The sequence below is a fragment of the Pipistrellus hanaki genome, assembly GCF_964339955.1.
Source record: "Pipistrellus hanaki genome assembly, chromosome: 1".
Classification (NCBI taxonomy): domain Eukaryota; kingdom Metazoa; phylum Chordata; class Mammalia; order Chiroptera; family Vespertilionidae; genus Pipistrellus; species Pipistrellus hanaki.
The window spans coordinates 200,654,104-200,676,942 of NC_140503.1; the positions used below are offsets into that span (position 1 = coordinate 200,654,104).

The 22,839-nt window shown below is 38.4% G+C and overlaps 1 protein-coding gene across 8 annotated transcripts in view; it reads left to right on the plus strand.

Moving 5' to 3' along the window:
• The window catches only part of KCNIP4 (potassium voltage-gated channel interacting protein 4), an 899,162-nt gene that overhangs the window by 812,861 nt on the left and 63,462 nt on the right, over window positions 1-22,839 (plus strand). For 5 of the 8 annotated variants that reach the window (XM_084898607.1, XM_084898609.1, XM_084898610.1 and 2 more), the window contains one exon: window positions 7,647-7,771. In XM_084898607.1, the coding sequence (XP_084754733.1) occupies window positions 7,647-7,771 (125 nt within the window). The remainder of the gene's footprint in view (window positions 1-7,646; window positions 7,772-22,839) is intronic. The other 3 variants (XM_084898606.1, XM_084898605.1, XM_084898612.1) reach the window with 1 other exon arrangement.

Consider the following 22,839-nt stretch of genomic DNA (forward strand, 5'->3'; position numbering starts at 1 on the left):
CCAGTTTCCTTTTGCCCTCACCCCAGCATTTTTACTGTAGATTTTCTCTCTGTGTTTAATGACTGGCAAAATAATGTTTATTTCCCTCACTTACCAAAAAGCAAATAGGACCTTATCATCTATAAAATAATGCCTTTTTTATAAGGGACCCTTCATGACTTGTAATAATAATATGGATAATGATAATAATAATAAGCATTCCAATAGGTAATTATATTTTAAAATCTAAGCTGCATAAATGGTAATTAATGTTTATAAATAAGGTAAAGACAATGCATTCCTTTGTGCTGTGAGCATTTTTCTTCTGAGTAGTTATATTTTATAACTGATTGAATTAAATCACAAGATTGTAAAATAATAGGTTCTCCTGGAATAAGAACAGCAATGTCATTGCCAACAAACACCTCTAATACAACACATTGAAAATAATTGGCTGTTTTCAAAGTACTTTTCATTTTCCATGTGACATATGAATATTAAATAGGATAAAGTAGAATGATAAAGGGCTTTTTTGTTCCTAATATACTTTAGGATCAGAGTTGAAAAAACACATGATTGAGTGACAGAAAGTGGAGGGATTCCAATTGGTCTGGGTGGTCTGGGAAATAGTAGGACTCCACAGTGTTTTGATAGATGGCTTGCTTTCTACTCTTGACCTGTGCACAAACAACTTGGAGTTAACTGCTCATACACCTTCCTTGTGCCTGAAAATGGCTCCTGGTGAGTGGATAGGTGAATGGTTGTGAAGACAAGAAGAGTTGAGAGTTAAACATTTGAAATTGGCAAAGTTTAAAGAGTTGCTTCCGTGCTGACCAGCATGGCTCAGTGATTCTTGCTCATCATTAATGTTTCTATACCTTTCTCCCTCTCGCTTCCTCTATCTGTAATCAATAAAACATGTTATTTATAAGAGTTACTGCCAGAGTCTGACCCAGGTGTAAACTCTCCATCCAGAGAAGTCAAATATAAGAACAGGAAGAGGAAGGACATGTTTTTGTCCAATCCCAGCTCCCCACTTATCAGCTATATAGTTGTGCAGACTTGAGCAAATTTCTTAACCCTCGAAAATCTCTTTTCTCAACTGATTATAATGCCAAACCATCTGAGCATCACTGGGGGCGTAGAACTAAGAAATGGGACACTCTGAGTATATGGAGATACAAGATTTTGATGTAGAAAGGAAGGGAGGGGGAAAATTGCATGTCATGTAAAATGGATTTGGAAATAAATTTTCCTCCAGGCAACTTCATCTTTGTCCTGATGTGTCAGACTGAACATTAAACATCATCTTATTCTAGAACTAGAGGCCCAGTGCACTACATCCACAGTCAGACATCCTTAGTGCTGCTGCAGAGGCAGGAGAGGCTCCTGCCACTGCCACTGACTGTGCTTGCCACCCCGGCTTTTTGGTCAGAGGTGCTCCCCTGTGGGAGCACACTGACCACCAAGGGGCAGCTCCTTCATTGAACATCTGCCCCCTGATGGTCAGTGTGCATCATAGTGACCAGTTGTTCCACCATTTGGTCAATTTACATATTACCCTTTTATTATATAGGATTTCTCAGGAGTAGTTTCTAATGCTGTAATCAAGAATCCTACAGTATTGTTTAGTGTGAAGCTAAAGTCTGGAGTGAATTTTGTCAAACTCTTCTCCAAAAACCTACCACTAGACCCTGCTTCTAAATAATACCATGTAACAAACATATCATTAGAAGGTAGCTGTTCTCATCATGATGTTATTGTCATTCTGATCAAGTCACTATTAAAGCAATTTAATAAAGGGTCAACAGGAGGAGTAAAGACTCAGGGTGTTTTATAAATGAGATAAAGCAATATAAGTCAAGCTGGCTGAATCTTTGGCTCAGACAAATCGATTTTAGTTCAAATAGAATTTTAAAGTTATACTATCTATAATCTTTTTATAATGAAAAACAGATAGATATTTTTAAGAAAGGTCATATTTTATTGAGAAATGGATCTCCTTACAGACACAAAGTGACCTGGTTGTGGTGCTTCAAATAGTTATGCATTTGTTTCACGCTTTTTATGGAGCACTTTTTGATGCTATTGGACCAGTGGAGCCAGTGGTCTGTCAGATCCTAGGAGAATCCATGAAGGCAATGGCCACACAAAGTTATGACAGGATAAGGCAAGGACTTGACTCTGTGTGCCTGACCTGTGTATTGAACCACTTTCATTTTTAAAATGTGATTTTTTTTCTTAAAATGGTTTTATTTCAGCGTTACAGGCCTTGCTTATACACATGTGTATTCAGGCCACAGGCCTCACATTCATGTTTGTTTAGAAAGAAAGATGTTCTGTAGTTGTGTTCTGGAGGGTATGGCTTGACCTCGGATAGAGAAAAGTGCACGTAATTATGAGTTGGTCTGTAATAAGATTCTACTGTATTTTTTTTCCTTTTCTATTTTAAGACAAGTTGTGAGAAAGGGGAGAAAGATTACTATTTTTGAAACTCATTATGTTGTTCCCAAGTGATTTGAATTCCAATTTCTAGCCCAACTGTGTCATGGCCTAAGAGAACTGTTGACTCAGACATAGAGACTTAAATCTAAGGTGCAAAATATAAAAAGAGACAGCCAGGAAGCTCAAGGGGTCTGCGTTTGGGAATTTATTGTCTGATTAAAATGAAATCCCTTAGAAGATGCATGAATTAAATTACTATTTGTATTCAGATTATCTCAGGATGTGAAGGCAGCACTGGAATTAGCAACGCATCTTGGTATGTGTTAACCGAGGCCTGGAGATGATTCAAGAAGTCTGAGTCCCCGCGTGGTGCTGGTTTTCATTCCAGACAAACCCCTGAGCCTCCTGGAACTTAACATTTCTCAGTGATAAAATGAGGAAGAGCAAACTACCTTTCATGTGCTTTGAGTTCTGAGATTTCATCACTTCCACACCTTATTCTACTTTTTTCTGGTCAGCACATCATCGACCACCATCATAGTGACCCCTCAAGGTGGCTGGGCATGTTTCCCCTGAGGAGATGGAGTTCAGTGGCCACCTGGTTTGTGGTTTCAATTTTTTTTTTCCCTAGGCTTTTAGACCAAAATATGTAACTGTTACTATCTCAAATAGCATGTTGACTAAACTCACAATCTTTGGTGTCAAACAAAACAAAACAAAACAGGGATTAAATCCCAGCTCTGTCATTTACTCGCTGTGTGACCTTGAGTAAGTTGTTCAAGTTCATTGAGTCCCAGGTTATTCTTTGTAAAATAAGGGCAATAACAAATCACAGAATTTTTGTCAGTATCAGAAGGAGATAACATACAGCCAGGCTTGGAGCAAAAGCTCTCCATAGGATGATGGTTTTTGTTAACAATCTGCTTAGAAAGTTGGATTTTAGGTTCCTAAAGATACTTATCTGCTTCATTGCTAACCAGCACCTGACCTTGAGCAAGCCACTTAGAATCCCCAAGCCTCAGTTTTCTCATCAGTAGATTGGGGATGACAATCACTTCTTTGATGGTCAAGGTAAAGAACAAATAATATGATTGAATAACAAACTGTCCAGCACTCACTGGGCAAACTTGGTGAATAGCAAGACCTGCTTTTATACTTGGTGTGTGTCATTTGAATACAGTTCCGGGTTTGCTCAGGTTGCCATAACAAAATGCCATACACTGGTGGCTTAAACAAGAGAAAGTTATTTTATCATGGTTCTGATGATATGAAGTCCAAAATTAAGGAGTCCTTGATTTCTTTTCCTGATACCTCTCCTAGTAGCTTGCAGATGGCTGCCTTCTTGCTGTGTCTACATGGCTTTTCCCTATGCATGTGTATCCCAGGTACCTCTCTTTCTCTTTCTCTCATCTTTATAAAGACACAAGTTGCATTGGATTAGGGTCCTATGCCCTCATTTAACTTTACCTCCTTAAAGGGCATATCTTCAAATATAGTCTTATTGGGGGGCGAGACCTTCAACATACAAATTACACAATTCAACCCACAAAAGGGCCATTAATCAGACAGCAATGGATTAAGGAGAAAGCAAGAAGTAGGAAATGAACCCAGTGGAGAAAGTCAAGCTCTCTGAGACATTTGACAATGCAGGAGAAGAGAGGGGTTGTCATTAATTTTATCATTGTTAAGAGAGCAAGTGGCAAAGTAGGAAGAACATGTTTTGTCCTTAAAGACTTGGATATAGATCTTTTCTCTCTTTTTTTTCTCCTGTGTTACATCTTGCCACTCATTCCCCCCTCCCCCACTTCTATGAGACTCAGTACTCACATGTGTAAAGAATGGACAATTATAGCTCATTTTGGAGTTACTGCAAAGACTACCATAATGTCAATAGAGTCTACCTCCTGACATATAATTGGAGCTCAGTAAATGCTAAGCACTATATTAAAATCCTCCCCATCCCCAAATGCATGCTCTTCGGTGGTGACTGAGTCACATCATGTATTTCTCTACAGAATCGCACTGGGCCCTCCACAGAGTTTGCCTCCAGGAATCAGAGTTTGGATTGGGTTAGATGCTGTTGCATTTTTAATTTACCATAAGCTGGTGATTGCTGGTGATTCCAGGTGTGTGTTTAGAGCATGTCAGCCTCCTGGAAATAGAAACAGCCCTTTGGCAGGCAGGAGTCATTACAAAGTAAGGTACCAGTGAGCCGGGAAAACAAGCGAGCCTGAGGCAGGCACTTCAAGTGTGCTGCTTTGAATATTGCATGTGCTGCTCATCCCATCACACACATTTAACTCAGTTGCGCTAACCTCTGGTGCTGGGTCTGTCATCTCAGTCTTGGCATCTGCAAGTCTGTGACAGCTGGGGAAGCAACTGTGCTGGGTGTGTGGTTCAGACTGCTGTGTGGTTGCAAAGGCCAAAAAGTTAATGCGCTGTTTTGTTTCTTTCTAGTAGAAGGCCCATTAGGTCGAGAGAAGGTTATGCTGTGATTCAAAGGCTACTCAGAAAATCTGATTAAAACTTCCTGGACTTCTGCCTTGCTGTGTTTTCAGAACAATGCACAGTCAAGACAGTGATTCCAAAGAAAGCATTTAAGGGCCACCAGTGGTCCACAAATCTCAGTTTGAGAAATCATTTTCTGGAGGGCAGCTAAGGTCCCAGGGATTCCAGAAGAATGGAAACTCTAGCAGCAACATCATTTGTTTATTGATTCACCAAATAATTCTTGAGCCACAATGGGATATGAGACTCTGTATCAAGTCCAGAGGACATTCAGATCTGTAAGATACTGTCTTCAAGGAACTCACAATAGAGAAGACAGACACAAACTGATCACAATATTTTGCTTTACATGCTGGGTGAGAGGTGGGTAGGGTGTAGACCTCTGACCAGGGTGTCACCAGTCTATATGCTGGAGCAATCGGGAAGGCTTTAGAGAGGCAGTAATATTAGAACTGGTCATAAAAGATACACACATTCCACCAGGTGAGAAAAGGACTGAGGAATATTTTAAGCTGAGGAAATGACACTCTACATGGTTCATAAGGAGCTTATACCAGGACATTTTTTGAGAAGGCAGAGTCTTTCTATTTGTAATTGTTTGTTTACATTAGATCTGTTCTGTGAAACTTATTTCTCCATTGGCAGCGACAATAACTACCAGGCAGCTCAAGTCATTGGATTCACAGCAGTGGTAGGGAATACCATCTTCCTTCATTCTCTCTGCTCAGCATCCATGGAGTAGAATCAACTTGTTTGCATCAATGAACAACAGGGAAAATTGGAGGAGCCCATTCTGGCATTTTTTTTTCTTGCCTCATAAAGCCCAGCCTGAGGTCAAGCTGTTATGCCTAGCTGCCTTTCACATCCGTTAGAGGCAAACCATCAGAATTCTCATCGATTTTATCCTTGTCAGCTCAGAGTGACTCTTGGTCTTGCCATTTTTTCATGTCCCTCTTCTTATTCTTACCCATCAATCACTATTCTGTAGCTTTTCCAGATCACTGTTGTAAAATAAATTACTTTGATATGAAAAGTACAAAGCAAATATTTGCTTTCACATCCTCTTTTTCATGTTGACAAGCATAACCATTCCGAGTATTTGTTTCATTGCCATTATTGGTCTTTCGTAAACCCCATGAGGGCAGTGATGAGGACATGTGGCAATCAGACTTCCCCTGACCTTCATGTTTCTGCTAAGTGAGAGTTCTGGCCCAGAGCTCTACTTCAGTGAGACAGGACAGTAAGTGGGTACACATGTTAGTGAAAGGCAGAATTATAATTTTTTGGCTAATTTTATTGGGGTGACATTGGTTAATACAATTCCATATGTTTCAGGTGCACAATTCTATGATACATCATCTGTTAATTTGTGCTGTGTGTTCACCACCACCCTAACTCAAGTCTTCTTCCTCTACCCTCTTCTAGCTCCCTCCACTCCTTCTCCCTCTGGTAGAACCAGAGAAGCAGCATTACTAAGTATAAAAAATGATGTGACTTCTGTAATCAACAAGGACTACATTTCCAAATGACACATGCAAAGTGGAATTGGGGGTAGTGGTGGCCCTGAGTCCAGATTTGATGAGAAGAAGCTACTCTCCTGAGCTTCAGCCCTTGAAGTTGGGAATCTGTAGCCAAGAGGAAGGAATATGATGGAGGGAAGGCATGGCCTCAGCTCTGGGCCTATATGTTTCTCTCTCTGATGAGTTTCTTAGCAGAGGTTTGAGCTGAACTATGGCAGAAGAATTCCTTAGGCCTCCATTGGGCCCCACTGCAAAGAGCTGGACCTCATTAAGGATGTTGTACTTTTTGAGATGCAAATACCCAGATCCTACCATATCCCAACACCTCCCAATGAACCTAAAGCAAATATGCAGATGTTACCAGATGTTACTTGGGGGGAAGAAGTGTTCTATGGACAAATACCCTTTGGGGTTAATTGGGTTAAACAAAGCTAAACAGAATTCTTTGCTGCAAGTTCTCTCTAAGCCACATAGTCCTGTGTTTTGCTCCCAAACTCTGAAAATGTTTACATTTCCCAAATTTATATAAGACTGAAAATTAGTTTGCATAGAGCACCTTAGAGAAATGTAGTAAATATATAATTCACAAAGTAAAGTGCAATATTCTATAATTTATCTGTAGCTGTGGATTTCCTTGTCTGTAAAATAGGGTTTTACCAGAAGTTCCCATAGGTGCTGGTCCATCCAGCCTGTACCCATGGAGACTGGGTTTATGCTAGACATACTGGCCGCTGATTTTTCTCATTTGATCTGACTACTTTATTTGCAGCCCCTGGAGAAATACTTTATTTCAGAATAATACTTGTTGAGTATTAGCAAAGGCCTAACTCAGATACAAAGGCAATGTCATTTGTTATTAAACTAAAATGCTATTTTTATTACTAGTACTTGTTATATATTCACAAATCCAATGTTTTAAGTTTTCCTTTTTTTTTTTTTTTTCCACTTTTCATACTGTACTGGGAAATGTTAGCATGTAATGTCTAATAACTAGAAACTATGAAAACATATTATGTAGTATTAGCTCAGCTTTGTAGTCTAAACTCTGGGAAATATGCATATTGATTGGCAGTGTAAGAACTATCCCTCTGGAAAAATAATAGGCATGTACGGTAGTAAATGCTCCTTTGTTTTCCTGAATAAGCATTGGGGAGCCCTGGCTGTTCTAAGACTCTGCTTGGTTTCCCTCCACAGACAGCGTGGAGGATGAGCTGGAGATGGCCACCGTCAGGCATCGGCCTGAGGCCCTTGAACTGCTGGAAGCCCAGAGCAAGTTCACGAAGAAGGAGCTCCAGATTCTTTACCGAGGATTTAAGAATGTAAGAACCTCCTTTTTTGTTTTACCTTCACCCCGTTCTCAGAGGAGCACAGAGAAGAGAGAGGAAAAGAGGGCAATATACAGTTCTGGAAGTGCCCCCCATCTGCACATTTCATACCAGTCTTTCCTAGATGTGACTATTGTTGTGGCCATTTGGACTATGACTCACTTGGGCACACCAAGGCTCATACATTGTAGGTACACATAAAGCAAGAATGAGCAAAGGAGACATGCTTACTCGATTCAATTCTTAGTATTTTTTTCCTTTCCAGCCATCTATAATAATAAAAGTGTAATAAGCTAATTAGACCAGACGTCCTTCCAGATGACCTTCCGGTTGAAGCCAGGGTGGCAAGGGAAGCCCATGTCCCAGGTTCCTGCCAGTGGTCAGAGGGAAGCCAGGGTCCCAGGTTCCTGCTGGCAGCTGGAGAGAAGCTTGTGTCCTGGGTGCCACAGGGAAGCTGGTGCCCACAGCCGGGGGAAGGAAGGCCTACTCTTGCATGAATTTTGTGCATCAGGCCTCTAGTAATAACATAATTTCAATAAGCCCCAATTATCTCTTCATTTTAAAATGATAGTCTGGTGTTTGACTTGAAAATTGGCTATAAATCGAGCCCATTAAGGAAATTCCTCCCTTGCATTGGGGAAAGATCACCATAATTTCAGTAGCTCCTAAAAGACCATGCTGCCACTGACTGGCCCACAAGTGTCTGTAGGTAGCCCCTGCATCCAGTCTCTGTGATCCAGGTATAACTATGGTAACTCTAATTGAGCTTTCAGAATATATTTTTAGGTTCCTTCATGCATATTACAAACGACCATCCATCATCCCTCTGACTCCAGGACATCTGTCTCTATCCCAAGTCTGCTCCTTACCACTCTCCTTGCTTGGATGTTCTAAATTTTTTTCTGCCTTATTCTTCAAAAACATGGATCTCTGCTAACTAACATGCAGGCCTTTGTGGGGTACACTGGGTGGGGAGGGAGGAGCTATCATAAATCTGTTCACTGCACAGATAGAGGACTCTCATTAACAGGGATCTTGGTGTGTAATGTATCTAGATGACACATACATAAACTTGTATGAAGAGAAAGGGGCTTTAGAGTTCTGCCTATGCTGCTAGAATGTAGACTTCAAAGAGAGTAAGACTTACAATGAAACAGCTGCACTGACCACTGGCCGCAGCAAATCACTGAGTGAGTGGCAAGGATGGAGAAAGAAAGGAGGTGAGAAAGACCAAGTCCTGGCCCTAAGTAAATCCTAAGGACAAACTAATATAATATAAAATAGTGTAGCCTGATGCATGAAATTTGCACAAGAGTAGGCCTTTGCAGCCGCTGTGGCTGCCTCGATCTCTCTCTCACAGCCACTGCGGCTGACTTGATCCCACAGCTACAATCCTGGTTTCATCAGGAAGGTTGTCCAGAGGATGTCAGGATGGTTGTTCAGGTTTTCGGCCATTCAGTCAATTTGCATATTACTCTTTTATTATTATAAATTAGAACTTCAAATGCATTCCTGCGAATATCTAAGCATCTCTGCTCTAGTTCAAAAATCTTATAATAAGAAAACACATTTCTTTTTAACATTGGATTGTGCATCAGATAAAAATGTGGTTGCTGAATAAAGAACAATGTAATCCAACTTCCCAGCATCCCTGTATTCTTGGTGGCTGCTACATTATTACTCCACTGCTGTCACTGTAGGTCTCTCCATGTGGGGTCTGATACCTTTCACCCCATTTGTTGCAAACTGGAATCATGATTGACCTCAGGAGCCAAGTCTGCATAAGTCTTATCCAAGTCACACTTCACAAAATATTTCTCAGGCTCCAAAGGCTGTATTGTTTTATTTCTTTAATGTTTTCTTTGCCTACTTGCACTCTGCTTTTCCTTTTCTCCCCTTCCAACCTCTTACCCCAACTTCCCCCCCACTTTCCTACCCTTCATATCTTTTATCTTTTTTCATTTATCCATTCTATCCTTTTTTTCCCCTTCCATTGTCTCTTCCTCTTATCAATTCTTGTCTTCTTTCTTTTACTCTTTCTCCTCCTTTTTCTCTATTTTTTTCTGTTCTCTTTCTTCTTTGTTTTCTGCCCTCCCCCACCCCATGAAAAAATTTCCATCCAACCTTTATATGCCTAAAGTATATTTTACATCATTAAAACAAATGATTTCACGGTTTGCTCAAAAAAATATTAACTGGTGTCTCTGATAAATCCAACAAGAGTGTTCTTTTAATGTGTGTTTATTTTCCCTTAGGCAAATGTACAACTTAATTTTAAAATAGCCCTAAAATATAGAGAGAAAGGCAATAAAGTAGATCAGCAGCACTCATGTCTTTCAGGATGGCAGCATCAGAACCAGCTTGGCATCACAGAAAGCAAACCACCTACCCTTGGTTTCCTGAACACTAATTATCTCAAGCCCTTAAGATAAAAAAATAATTTTTCTGGAACCAATTAAGGTATTCACTTTTAATGAAAGCTTTTAAAACTCTCCACATTTTTATTAAAAGGATAAACTAGTCATCAACATCTTAAAATAGTCACAGGGAAGAGGCTTACCACAGCAAGGCACCTTGGGTAAAGGTCCCCAGAGTCACCCCGTCTTTTACCAGCACTGCATCTCATACAGCATTCCCTCAACTCTAACATAGATTATTAATATAAATGAGGTCTAGGCCTGACCAGCATGGCTCAGTGGTTGAGTGTCTACCTATGAACCAGGAGTTCACTGTTCGATTACCAGTCACATCACAATGCCTTGGTGGCAGGCTGGGTCCCCTGCTCTCTCATCATTGATGTTTATATCTCTCTCTCCCTCTACCTTACTCTCTAAAATCAATTATATATATACTAGAGGCCTGGTGCACGAATTCGTGCACTAGTGAGGTCCAGCCAGCCCGCCCCAATGGAGGCCATTGGGGGTGGGCCCAGCCGGGGCAAGAGGCCATGGGCAGTTTGCCAGTCAGCCCCGCCCAGGATTTGGGGGGCCTGTTTGGGGGGAGTCAGCCAGAGCAAGGGGTGTGGGCATTCTGGTCATTCTGCCATTCGGTCAATTTGCATATTACCCTTTTATTATATATTGATAGAATATATAAATGGGGAAAAGAAAATAGTAATGGAGGATTTCTCAGCCCCTCATCCCATATCATGCACTGAGTCACCCCCATATTTTTATTTCTCTTACCACAGGTTGAACTGGGCCTCCAAAAGTAGGCAACTGATAGAAATGGAGACTATAATACCATTTTTCTTAAGCATTAGTGTGACTCTGAATCATCTGGTGGACTTGATAAACAAATGGGTCCTAGCCCAAAAGATTATGATTTAATAGGTCTGAGACAGAGACAGAGAATGTACCCTTTTTGTAAATTCTCAGACCTGCTGATGCTGCTGGTCTCATGCTTTGGGAATCACTGGTATAGTGCAGACATCATAAGCTCTGGTGTCACTCAGACTTGGTTCCACATGTTACTTGTTTAGGTAGCTCCTTCTGAATCAGTGGCCTGTATGATCTTATCTCGACATATTTGAATAATGACATGTACATTGCACAGATTTGGGTATGATTGTTTTCTTTCATCTTTTGTTTTTGAGATATATGCATAGCAATCATGGAGTTAAAACAAAAATGAGTTACTGTAATGTGACCACAAATAGTCATCTCACTTTTGTGTTCCATCAAAGTGGATCATTTAAGGTTGGCCTACATACCTCCCAGGCAGTGATCTGGGTTTTGAGCTATGTAACTATGTGTTAGAAAGGATGCAGAAAAATATAAGGTATTATCTATATACTGACAGTCTCAAATTTAACAGCATGCTGCTATCAATTGGGGACCTTTAAAAATTACAAACAGTTGGTATCATGCTTTGTGATTCTGATTTATTTGCTCAGAGAAGAAGCTTGAGCAACAAGATTTATAAAGTTCTCCAGGTAATTATAATGTTTAGCCTAGACTATAAAGCATTGAACTGGGTATATAAGGTGTAAGATGATTCAATCACACACACACACACACACACACACACAAATATACTCACTAATGGATCTAATTGTAATAAGTCCTATAATCTCAAATATCAATGATTATATTTGCTATGTTGGAACCTTATAAAGTCCTTAATAGATGGGATAGTTGGGTATGTGTGAGGTGTGGGGAGTGAGAGTAACAGGTCTTACCTCTAGTGATTCTGATTCATTTAAGTCTGGGGTGATGCTCAAAAATCCGTTTTTTATTATTATTAAATATATTTTTATTGAATTTTTACAAAGAGGAAGAGAGAGGGATAGAGAGTTAGAAACATTGATGAGAGAGAATCATCATCGATCAGCTGCCTCTTGCATACCCCCTACTGGGGATGTGCCCACAACCAAGATATATGCCCTTGACTGGAATCAAACCTGGGACCTTTTAGTCCACAGGCCAAAGCTCTATCCACTGAGCCAAAACCGGTTTTGGCAAGAATCCTTTTTAAAAACAAAAAAAAACCTTTCTAATAAAATAAAATTTTATTTTAGTAGCTAATAGAAGGCCATGTTTGAGAACCAATGACCCAGAAGGTCAAACAGGTATTTATATATATGATTTATAAACCCTTTCAAAATCAAGCATAAGTTTAGTTCAATTTTAAGTGATTGTGAATGGTCTACTGGGACATGCAGTTTTACTGGTAATATGGCTATGCATCTTTCCTCTCATTGATTAATAATTTGTGGCAAATTCTTCCCATCTTTTAAGGCACAGGAGGAGAGACAGGCGCAAATGCAAAGTGGGACAAAAGTAGGGTTACAGTTGTGAGTACACAAAACACAGTTTATTCTTGTATTATTATTTATTAATTATTAGAGACCCAATGCACAAATGTCATGCAAGAGTAGGCCTTCCTTCTCCCGCTGCCTGCACCAGCCTCCCTCTGACACCTGGGACCTGGGCTTCCCTCACAACCCTGGCTTCATCTGGAAGGACCTCTGGTCTAATTAGCATATTATGTTTTTATTATTACAGATTGTATTATTTTTCCATACAAACAACTATAAACCTATTTTTGCTCCACCCTGTAGTTAAACCTATATACTTTGGACACCTATCTCTTTTCTGTCCCAAATCTTTGCCTGTTTTAGTTCCCTACTCTACTTTTAATTACATTATGTTAAAGATTCAAATATATCTTTAAAGCATCACTTGAATACTTGTTAATTTGGGAGCTAAAAATAATTAATACTTTTCCTCCCACCTTCTAAATTCTTCTAGATTATCTAATAATCAAATTAACAAAGACAGATTAGCAAGATGAAAATCAAATTTTAATACATGTGCCTGAAGAATTCACATAAGCATGAAATATTCCAAAGAGAATGGGACAACATTGGAGAGATATGTATAAGACAAAGGCAGGAACAGGGTGTTATTATAGATTTTAGAAGTGAGAATGGGTGATTTACAGGTAGTTGAGCAAGAACACACATAACAGGAAAATCCTTGCTGGGAGACTCAGAAGCAAGGAGACACTGAGGTTATCTATCTAGCAGGCCCCTGCAAGAAGCGCTTCTATTAACTATACTTAATTCTAATTAGACTAAAGGCAACATCCCCCAAATGTCCTTCCTGGAGTCAGCTTTTCATCTGAATATCCTTGGCAGGAAGGGAGAAGGTCAAAGGTTCTTTCTGAGTCTTGTTTTCTAATTAACAGCTTAAAATCAATATCCCAAAAAGACAGCTTCATGTGAGGCAAAACTTTGATTCCCTTCATTAATGTCCTTTTCCCCTAAAACTGCTAAGGGTTAACATTTTTTTTTTTTTTTTACTAAAAAGGTTTGCATAAATTTTCTATTGTGTATAACAAATTACCACAGATTAGTGGTTTTAAAAGCACACCCATTTATTACCTTACACAGTCTTGAGGGTCAAGAGTCCAGCAGTGACTTAGCTGAATTCTCTGCTTGGGCTCTCACTAAGCTACAATGACAATATTGGTTAGGCTGCATTAATTTCTGGATCCTGGAGTTCATGGTTTCTGGCAAAAAAAAACAACAACGTTTCATTGTGGTTGTGCTTCAAAGATCCCCACTGTGGGTGTCAACCTGAGGACACAAAGCTCCTAGAAGCTTTCCATAGTCTCTTGCCAATGGACTACTCACAAGTTCTCTCCTGACATAGTAGCTCATGTCTTCAAAGCTAGCAAGGTAGCTCCACTCTTAATTTTCTGAGGAATTGCCAGACTGCTTTTCATAGTGGTTGTACCAGTTCACATTCCCAGCAGTGAATGAAGGTTCTCTTTTTTCCACAACCTCTCTAACAGTTGCTATTGCTTGTTTTATTGATAATGGCCACTCTAACAGGTATGAAATGATATCTTGTAGTTTTGATTTGCAGTTCCCTAATTACCAGTGAGGTTGAATATCTTTTCATATATCTATTGGCTGCTCCTATGTCTTCTTGGGAAAGATGTAGTTTCAGGTCCTCTGCCCACTTCTTGATTGGGCTCTTTGTTAGATGTTGAGTTTTATGAGTTCTTCATATATTTTGGAAATTAAACCTTTGTTCAAGCTACTATTTGCAAATATTATCTCCTGTCTTGTTGGCTGCTTCTTTGTTTTATTATTGGTTTCTTTTGCTATACAGAAGCTTTTTAGTTTGATATTGTGCCATTATTTTATTTTTACCTTTACTTCCCTTCCCTTTGGGGTCAAGTTTTCTTTTTTTTTTTTAATATATTTTATTGATTTTTTACAGAGAAGAGGAGAGAGGGATAGAGAGCTAGAAACGTCGATGAGAGAGAAACATCGACCAGATGCCTCTTGCACACCCCCTACCGGGGATGTGCCCGCAATCAATGTACATGCCCTTGACCGGAATTGAACCTGGGACCTTTCAGTCCACAGACTGACGCTCTACCACTGAGCCAAACCAGTTTCGGCTGGGGTCAAGTTTTCTACAATCAAAGTCCATAAGTTTGGTACCTATATTTTCTTCTATGTAACTTGTTGTTTCAGGTCTTAGATCTATTTTGAATTAATTTTGTAGATGGAGACAAACTGTAATCCAGTTTCATTCATTTGCATGTGACTTTCCAGTTTTCCCAGCACCATTTATTGAGAATACTATCTTCACTCCACTGTGTGTTTCTGGCTTCTTTGTAAAAAATTATCTCTCAATATCTTGGCTCTCTATTTTGTTGCATTGATCTATGTGTCTTGTTTCTCTGCCAATATCATGATGTTTTGATCATCATAGCTGTGTAACATACAACCCAGCAACCCCTCTCCTGGGTATTTACCTGAAAAACTGTAAATCATGTATTCACAAAGTTATATGCATCCCTATGTTCATTGCAGCATTAGTCATGGTGGCCAAGACAACCAAAGTGTCCTGAGATAGAGGACTGGATAAAGAAGATGTGGTTTATATATCCAAGGAAATACTACTCAGGCATAAGAAAGGATAAAATACTGCCATTTGCAACAACAAGATGGACCTTGTTACAATATTATGCTAAGTGAATAAGTAAACCAGAAAAAGCTAAGAACCATATGATTCCACTTATATGTGGGATATAAAACTGAAACTCATAAACACAAACAGCAGTGTGGTGGTTGCCAGAGGGAAGTGGTAGGAGCAGAAGGATGTCCTAATATATGGTGACAAAAGAAGTTTTGACTCTGGGTAGTGGGCACACTATGCAATATGCAGATCTTGTGACAGAGAAACTCACACCTGAAACCTATATGATCATGTTGGCCAATGTTATCCCAATAAATTTAATAAATAAATAAATAAAAAGCTAGCAAGGGAGAGTCTTCCTAGTCCACTAAAGCAGAGACTTATATAATATAACATTAACTATGTGTGTGACATCTCAGACTATCACCTTTGCTAATCTAGCACTCAAGGCCAGAAGATTAAAAAGAGAGTGATTTATTCGGAGTCACCCTATGGTGTCCATCACAGTGGTATTTGTGAGGAGACAGCAACTCCTGTGGAGTGAAGCTGCTGACTTTGGTCTGATGTTACATTCAAGTTCAGTTAATCCCCACTTTCAGTATTGTTCCTGCATTCAGACATTTCCTTGGAAAATTTACCCAAAGTGGCACCAAACTTTTCCTTGATTAGTTTGAAAGAAAGAAGGAGAGGAGAGGAGAGGAGAGGAGAGGAGAGGAGAGGAGAGGAGAGGAGAGGAGAGGAGAGGAGAGGAGAGGAGAGGAGAGGAGAGGAGAAGAGAGGAGAGGAGAGGAGAGGAGAGGAGAGGAGAGGAGAGAGAGAGGTCAATTTGCCATTCCACTTATTTCTGAATTTATGAATTTATTGGTTAGTTCTGACCAGGGATTAGAACCTTGGTGTATTAGGACACTCTAACCAGCTGAGCTATCCAGCCAGGGCTCCTTGATTTCTGGAAGAGTTATTATACTGTGGCTAAAGGAACCAGCAGAAGATGAGAGTTTTTTTATGGGATTTTTCACCCCACTGGAAGTGTTTGAGAACTCATTGCACTAAGATCTTTAAAAATAGCTGATAGGAAATTATGGGATCTACATATTTGACAAAGTACATTTACATAACAGGCGTGAAATCTTATTTATGGTGGAGAGAGAATTAGGGAAAGTTTAGCACCTGAATGGGAAAGAGTGGGATATGTTGGTTAGGATAGAGAACTAAACTGCTAATTGTATAAGGCAATTACTCTTTTGTCATGAGGCTTCTCAGAGGCGTTCTTAAGGCTTTCATATACCATTGTGTGACCTTCAGTAAATCACTTCTTCCCTGGCAGCTTCTCTTTCCCTGTCAGCAAATTAGGGATTAAGAGATCTTCCTTTCCAATCAGAAGGGAGGTGCGTAATGATGAGTTTTGTTCAGCTCTTGAAGGATTCAGATAAAAGATCTTCCTTTAGTGCAAAGTATTACTCACGTACTTCAGAATCAAAGTATAAGTATAGAGTTAAAATGGTATTTCCAAGGCCCTAGCAGAGCTTTCTGTTCTGAGGAGAAGGTTGTTGACAGGTATGAGCAGATAAATGTGGCAGCCTCTCTGGCTTCCAAGGACTGGCTTGGTCCAAGTGCTCTCCTGGATTTAACCTTTCAATTGCCATTTCCTACCTTGGGGAGTTTGTTTAGCATCTTTGGATATTAAGTTATTTGAAAATTTAGAATATCAACACCCATTTATCTGAGCTGATGGGAAATGTTTTGTGTGATCCCTTTTATTTTGAGTATGGTCAATAGACATTAGAGCCCTTTAGTTTCCTCCTCTGATTCTTTTAAGTAAAAAAAAAAAAAAAAGTAACTAAATTTCATAAAGACTCCATGATGTCATCTTGAAGTAAAAATGATAATACAATTAGATTCCAGTTCTGGCTCCATTTGGCAATATACTTGACCTCTCTGTGCTTCACTTATCTCATCTGCAAAACTGGAGGAATGTTAGTAGCATCTCATAGATGTTTTGCAAAGATAGGGAATATAAAACACAGAATACAAATCTGGACTCATTATAACACTCAAAATGTAGTTATTCTTCTTCTTGTTATTATTATTATTATTATTATTATTATTATCATCATCATCATTAGCACCATTGTTACCGTGCCGCTTCTATGAATTGTGTACTGTCCAGAAGCTCTTTCTTAAAATGTCTTTGTTCCACACTCTTGCCTAAGGACAAATTTGGAAACAGTGTACTTTATTTGATTTGATTCTATTTTGTCCTTTGACTTCTTGGAGAAACTGAGATAGTCTTTTCCATAATGACTCCACACAAGGTTTTTGTAAAAATCAAAACAGATAACATAATTGGTGATGTTTTCAACATATAATGTAACCTAGAGATGCAGACATTTAAAAAAAACACAACATATATAGAAGCAATCATACACTGTACTATTCACTAGTAGCATTTCTAAAATCTTCAAAATTTCTATTTGTTTTCCCACAAAAATCCTGTAAAGAAGTTCACTTTTTTTTTTTTTCTTTCTCAAGTCCCAGGTGAATTGGTCCCAGCTAATAGGGAAGTTCTACTCCAGTAGGACATTCGGGGATCCAGGTTCCTTTCAATATATTTCCCTGCTCTCCTTGGCTAGGCTTCTTGCCCCATCTGCATTGTGTAAACTAGGTCACTTTCGTGGAGATGTCTAGAGAAAAGGTGAAAGAGCCATAGGACAGCAGCAGGCAACTTCCCTTAATTTAGGGATAACATAAAAAATATATACGGATTTTATATATATATATATATATATATATATATATATATATATATATATATAAACTTCACTAACATCCCAAGCATTCATTAATCCCATGGACCAATATGCTCCAGGGAAAGCTAGGGAATGCATTCTCTAGCTAGATAGCAGTGGATTAGATAGAAGGAGAAACTAGATTGGGGAAACAACTAGCACTTTGCAAAAGTCAATAAACATCTCTTCAATTGAATTTTCTAGAGTATATACTAAAGGTTTCCTAAGTCAGTCCAGCTAATCCTCCTAAGACAACTTAATTATTTTAACTCTTGGAAGCAAGGTGTCCATTTATTCTTCAAAATCATATAGCCATTAATGCATCAATACTTTTAAAATAACAATAGTAAGATTATGTCTCCTAACTGCTTCAAGATTTCCTACTTCCCTTAGTACTATATATCAGAACTAAATAGTATGTAACAAGTAAAGAGCAGCTTTATCCAAGAGGGTTTGTTACTATTATTTGTTGTACATCAAACCCAGTCTTCACAGCACAGAGCCCAAGCCCAGGAGGTAAACTGCTATGCCCATCAATTTTAATAGCATTACTTCTTCTTATTCTTTTTGGAAGAACTAATTGGTTCACACAAATGTATCACTGGGAGCCCAATAAGTGATTTTTCAAATTCAGCGCATATTCCTTAACAAGCCTGCCATGAAACTTTGAATGTATTATGGTTAAAACCAAAAATAAATCTGGGGCACCATTCATCACTGCAAGCTGCTGACAGTGAACCTACCCCAGAAAGTTAGATTATTTTTCATTTTTTTTACAATTCCCACTTAAATGAGTTTATTAATATAAGCCTAACTGGCAATTACTCCTGGCGGGGATTCAAATCTTAATTACAATAAAGTAAATTGCCAAAACCTTAGAAGTCTTTCAATATTACATTTGAGTTGAGTATGTTAGACTATAAGTTATCTTAAATCTATGTTGATTAATTTAATTTGGGGGAAATATAAAGAAAGGTAAAAGGAAAATGAGATAGAATCAGTAATTTCTTTATGCATATTATGCTAACATATAAATTATGCTTAATATTTGACATCCCAACTCCCATAGAATTTAAATTAAGTCAAAACTTCTTATCCTAAGTTCCTCCTGGTTGTTAATCCTTTCCACAAGCAAATGTGAACCAATCCTTTATTAAATGTTAACTACATGTCAGGGACTTTGCTAGTATTGACACACATTAATTAATAAGTAAAAGAGAATTGTCTTCTACTCACAGACTAATTAGAGTCTAGTGTGGGAAGTGTGAAATTAGTAAAGAAAAAAAAAGGATAAGAAAGGGTTAACTCAGACATAATTTTGTTATAGCAATATCTATTCACCATGCAAAAAACTTTAAACAATATGATCTAGAAAGAATTGTTTAAAAGGCCTTGAAAACTACTGGGGAACTTCAAAGGACCATGTCAGTAGAGTAGATGTTGCTTCATTATCTTCTAAAAGGCCTCTTTTGGTTGTTCATAGATCCTTAGTTAACAAAAATAAATGTTTAAAGTGAACTAAAATATTATACCTACCAAATCCTTCAGACTGATGGACCTTATTTTTTATAAACATTCAAATAAGAATGTTTCCAGGTCAACAAGGAAATAAACCAAACCATTTTTTAAATATATATATTAGAGAGAGAGAAACATCAATGTGGGAGAGAAACTAGTTATTTCTCTAGTTTCTAGAGAAACTAGAGTTAACTAGTTATTTAGTCTACCTAACTTTCTAAACATTATGCCCTTTCTTCTTGCAAAAAGAGATTATTAAAAAAATTTTTTGCAAAAATGTGTGTAGAAAGAAAGAACAAAAAACATTCCAACCAGTATTATAGTGCCTTATCACCAAGAAAGCATAAAGCATAATTTCTGCCATTAAAAATTCAATTTAAATCTTGCTACCAGAAATGTGGTCCAATACAGATTTCTTTGTGAAAAAGGAAAAAAAAAAAAAAAAGGAAAAGGAAAAATTATTTGAAATAACCAAATTCCAGGAAAAGTCATGATTTGTCCCTTTGCAGTGTATTGCTACAACCTGTGGTCTGGAATTATTTTAAGATTGATTTCCCCTGTTACCCATAGTGATTGGAAGTGGGGTGGGCTGTAAGTTTTTCATGGAACTAATAGTAGATTAAACACGTTTTAATATACCATACACAACTCAGCAACTACTGCTTGTCAGCAGCAGAATTAAGGCACTATATATCTATGCATTGAAGTGACTGCTAATAATGCCTACTCAGTTTCTTCTGAAACTCCACATAAAACCCAGTATTAGTTCCCTAATGGAAGGCAAGCCTTTTACTGAACACACTTTGTATTATCATTAATAAGTGCTACAATTTATTGGATAGATTACATTTATTAAAAACAGAATGGGAGCATGCAGTTAATTACCAGCTTTCTCGATTTAATTAATGTTTTATGTGACTAGAATATTCTTCAGTTGATCATAGAGCTTTCTGTTAGAGTCCAGTGAATGTGTGTTGAAGGGAGTCCATCTCCAGCAATACCTTGCACTGCCCTCTTCTGTGCATCACTAGTACTGCAGATTTATTTATTTTATTTTATTTATTTACTTTTTAAATCTTTATTGTTGAAAGTGTTACAAATGCCCCTCCCACGCCATTGACCTCTTCTAACCTGCCTCCACCCTGACCCCAGGTGTTCACCACCCTACTTTCTGTGTCTATAGGTTATGCATATATGCATACAAGTTCTTTGGTTGATCTTTTCCCATCCACCCACCCTGCTCAGCCTTCCCTCTGATTTAGGGAGGATGTGAGTTTCAGTGCATAGATGGAGTATTGAGACCCACCTAATCCTGGATTCCAATCCCAACTCTGACACTTACTAGTCACTTTACCCTGGAAATCTCCGTTAACCTCATCTTCCTTATTTGTAGTGGGAATAATAGAGGTGAGGAGTCTTAAAGACATAATCGGTGAGTGGAGAGGCTTATATGTGGCAGATACTGTTGCGGTATTGCTGAGCCCTTGCATTTCATTGGTACAACATAAACAAAAATGGCGTGTGCTGACACTCTTTGGGTTTTGTGGTGAAGGTAAATTATACATTCAGAGCTCTGTTAATACACCACTGAGAACAATGGAAGCCACCTTCTCAACATTTTACAGAAATAAATATTGAAGACTTGACCTATGTGATGATTATTTGTCCTAAAGTCAAATAATCAATGAAATATCTGCCTTCTTTACCTGCAGACCCTATCTTCTGCCTCTTGCTTAAGGATTCTCTATTATATCAAACTGCCTTTGGAATTCTAAGTCATCTTTCCCTCCACATACCAAATCATGAAATCTTCATCAGCAGTTCCCTCATAGGAACTGAGTTCATACAGAATGTGTAACTGCAATAAAAACTTGGAAAATGGATAGAAAGCAAATAGATGTGAGTCTTGCCCTCAAGAAATGAATGGACCATATAACTTGGTATCTATTTTTCTACATTATTATTATAAAACCTGGACCATTTATTGGCAATTTATTTTTGGCAGAGTCATCTTAACATCAAGAGGTTTAGAAACTTCTCAGGGTCATTTAGCTGATTAGTAGATGTGGCATAAATATAACAGATACATCTGAGCTCCCATTTCAAAATCCCAGTCTGGTATTCCAATGAGAATACACAGAATGTTACAAACATAATAACAACAATGAAAATAAGTTAAAAAAAATTTGGTCCTAAACACAGGGAGTTTTTAGCTCTTTAATATGACAACTAGGTAGAACCAGAATTCATGGTTCTAATTTGATGTAGCATGCCTGCCCCGAGGTGAGCAGCTAATATTTGTCATGCAGATACCCTATGATGTTCCAGATTATGTGCAAAGGATTTTATAAGTTAGAAAAGCAGCCTAACACAAGGATAAAGGGCATAGACTCTGGAGTCAGACTGCCTAGGTTCACATCCTGATTCTGTGACTTTCTTACTTTGTAAACTTGAAGATGCTACTTCACTTCTCTGTATCTCAGTTTCTGTACAAAGATGACTCTGACCTTTTCATCTAAGCAATCAGAAAAATGATCGACATTCTGAAAGCCTGAAGGAGGACCACATATGGAGAGGAAGATCACAAGCCCCATCTTGTTTGGGGATTTAGGATGCCTTGTTGACATCCAAAGAGAATTATGAAGTTGGTAGTAGCATACTTCTGCCTGGAGTTCAAGGAGAGCTATCCAAGCTGGGAAATAAATACTGGTGACCTCCATACCTAAATTATATTTATCTCCATGAGACAAGATGAGATCATCAAGGGAATAAGCACAGCTATGGTCAGCTTCATGATTTATAAATCTCACTCTGACAGAGCAGAGTCAGAGGAATGAGAGTGGAGGCTATTAGAGCAGCTTGAAACCTCCTGCACTAGTTCAAGCTCAAGCCTGATTAGCAAGTATGATAGACAACAGCAGTAACCATGATAATAACAAACATGAATCATGATGTAATGCAACTATAATTTAAAAAGTGAATACACTACCAGATACATTAAAAATATAGCAGAAATGCTATGAGGGCTAGGCCCCTCTTCTTACTTTTGTAATGTGAAAACAAAGAAGTCACAGATTAGTTTGTCTCTTGGGATATCTGCCACTGGCCCACAAGAGAAGACTGGAGTCTCATCTTAACAAATCAGAAAAGACAAACTTTCCAGTGTTTTAGAGATGACAATCCTTTGATACGACCTATTGTGGAAAACATTGTCTCCAAAGTCACTACACCATGCAACTACAAGACCTCAAAAAACACAAGCATATGCATAATGAAGTACCACATTTTTACTTTCTATATAGATTTTCAGTTCTAA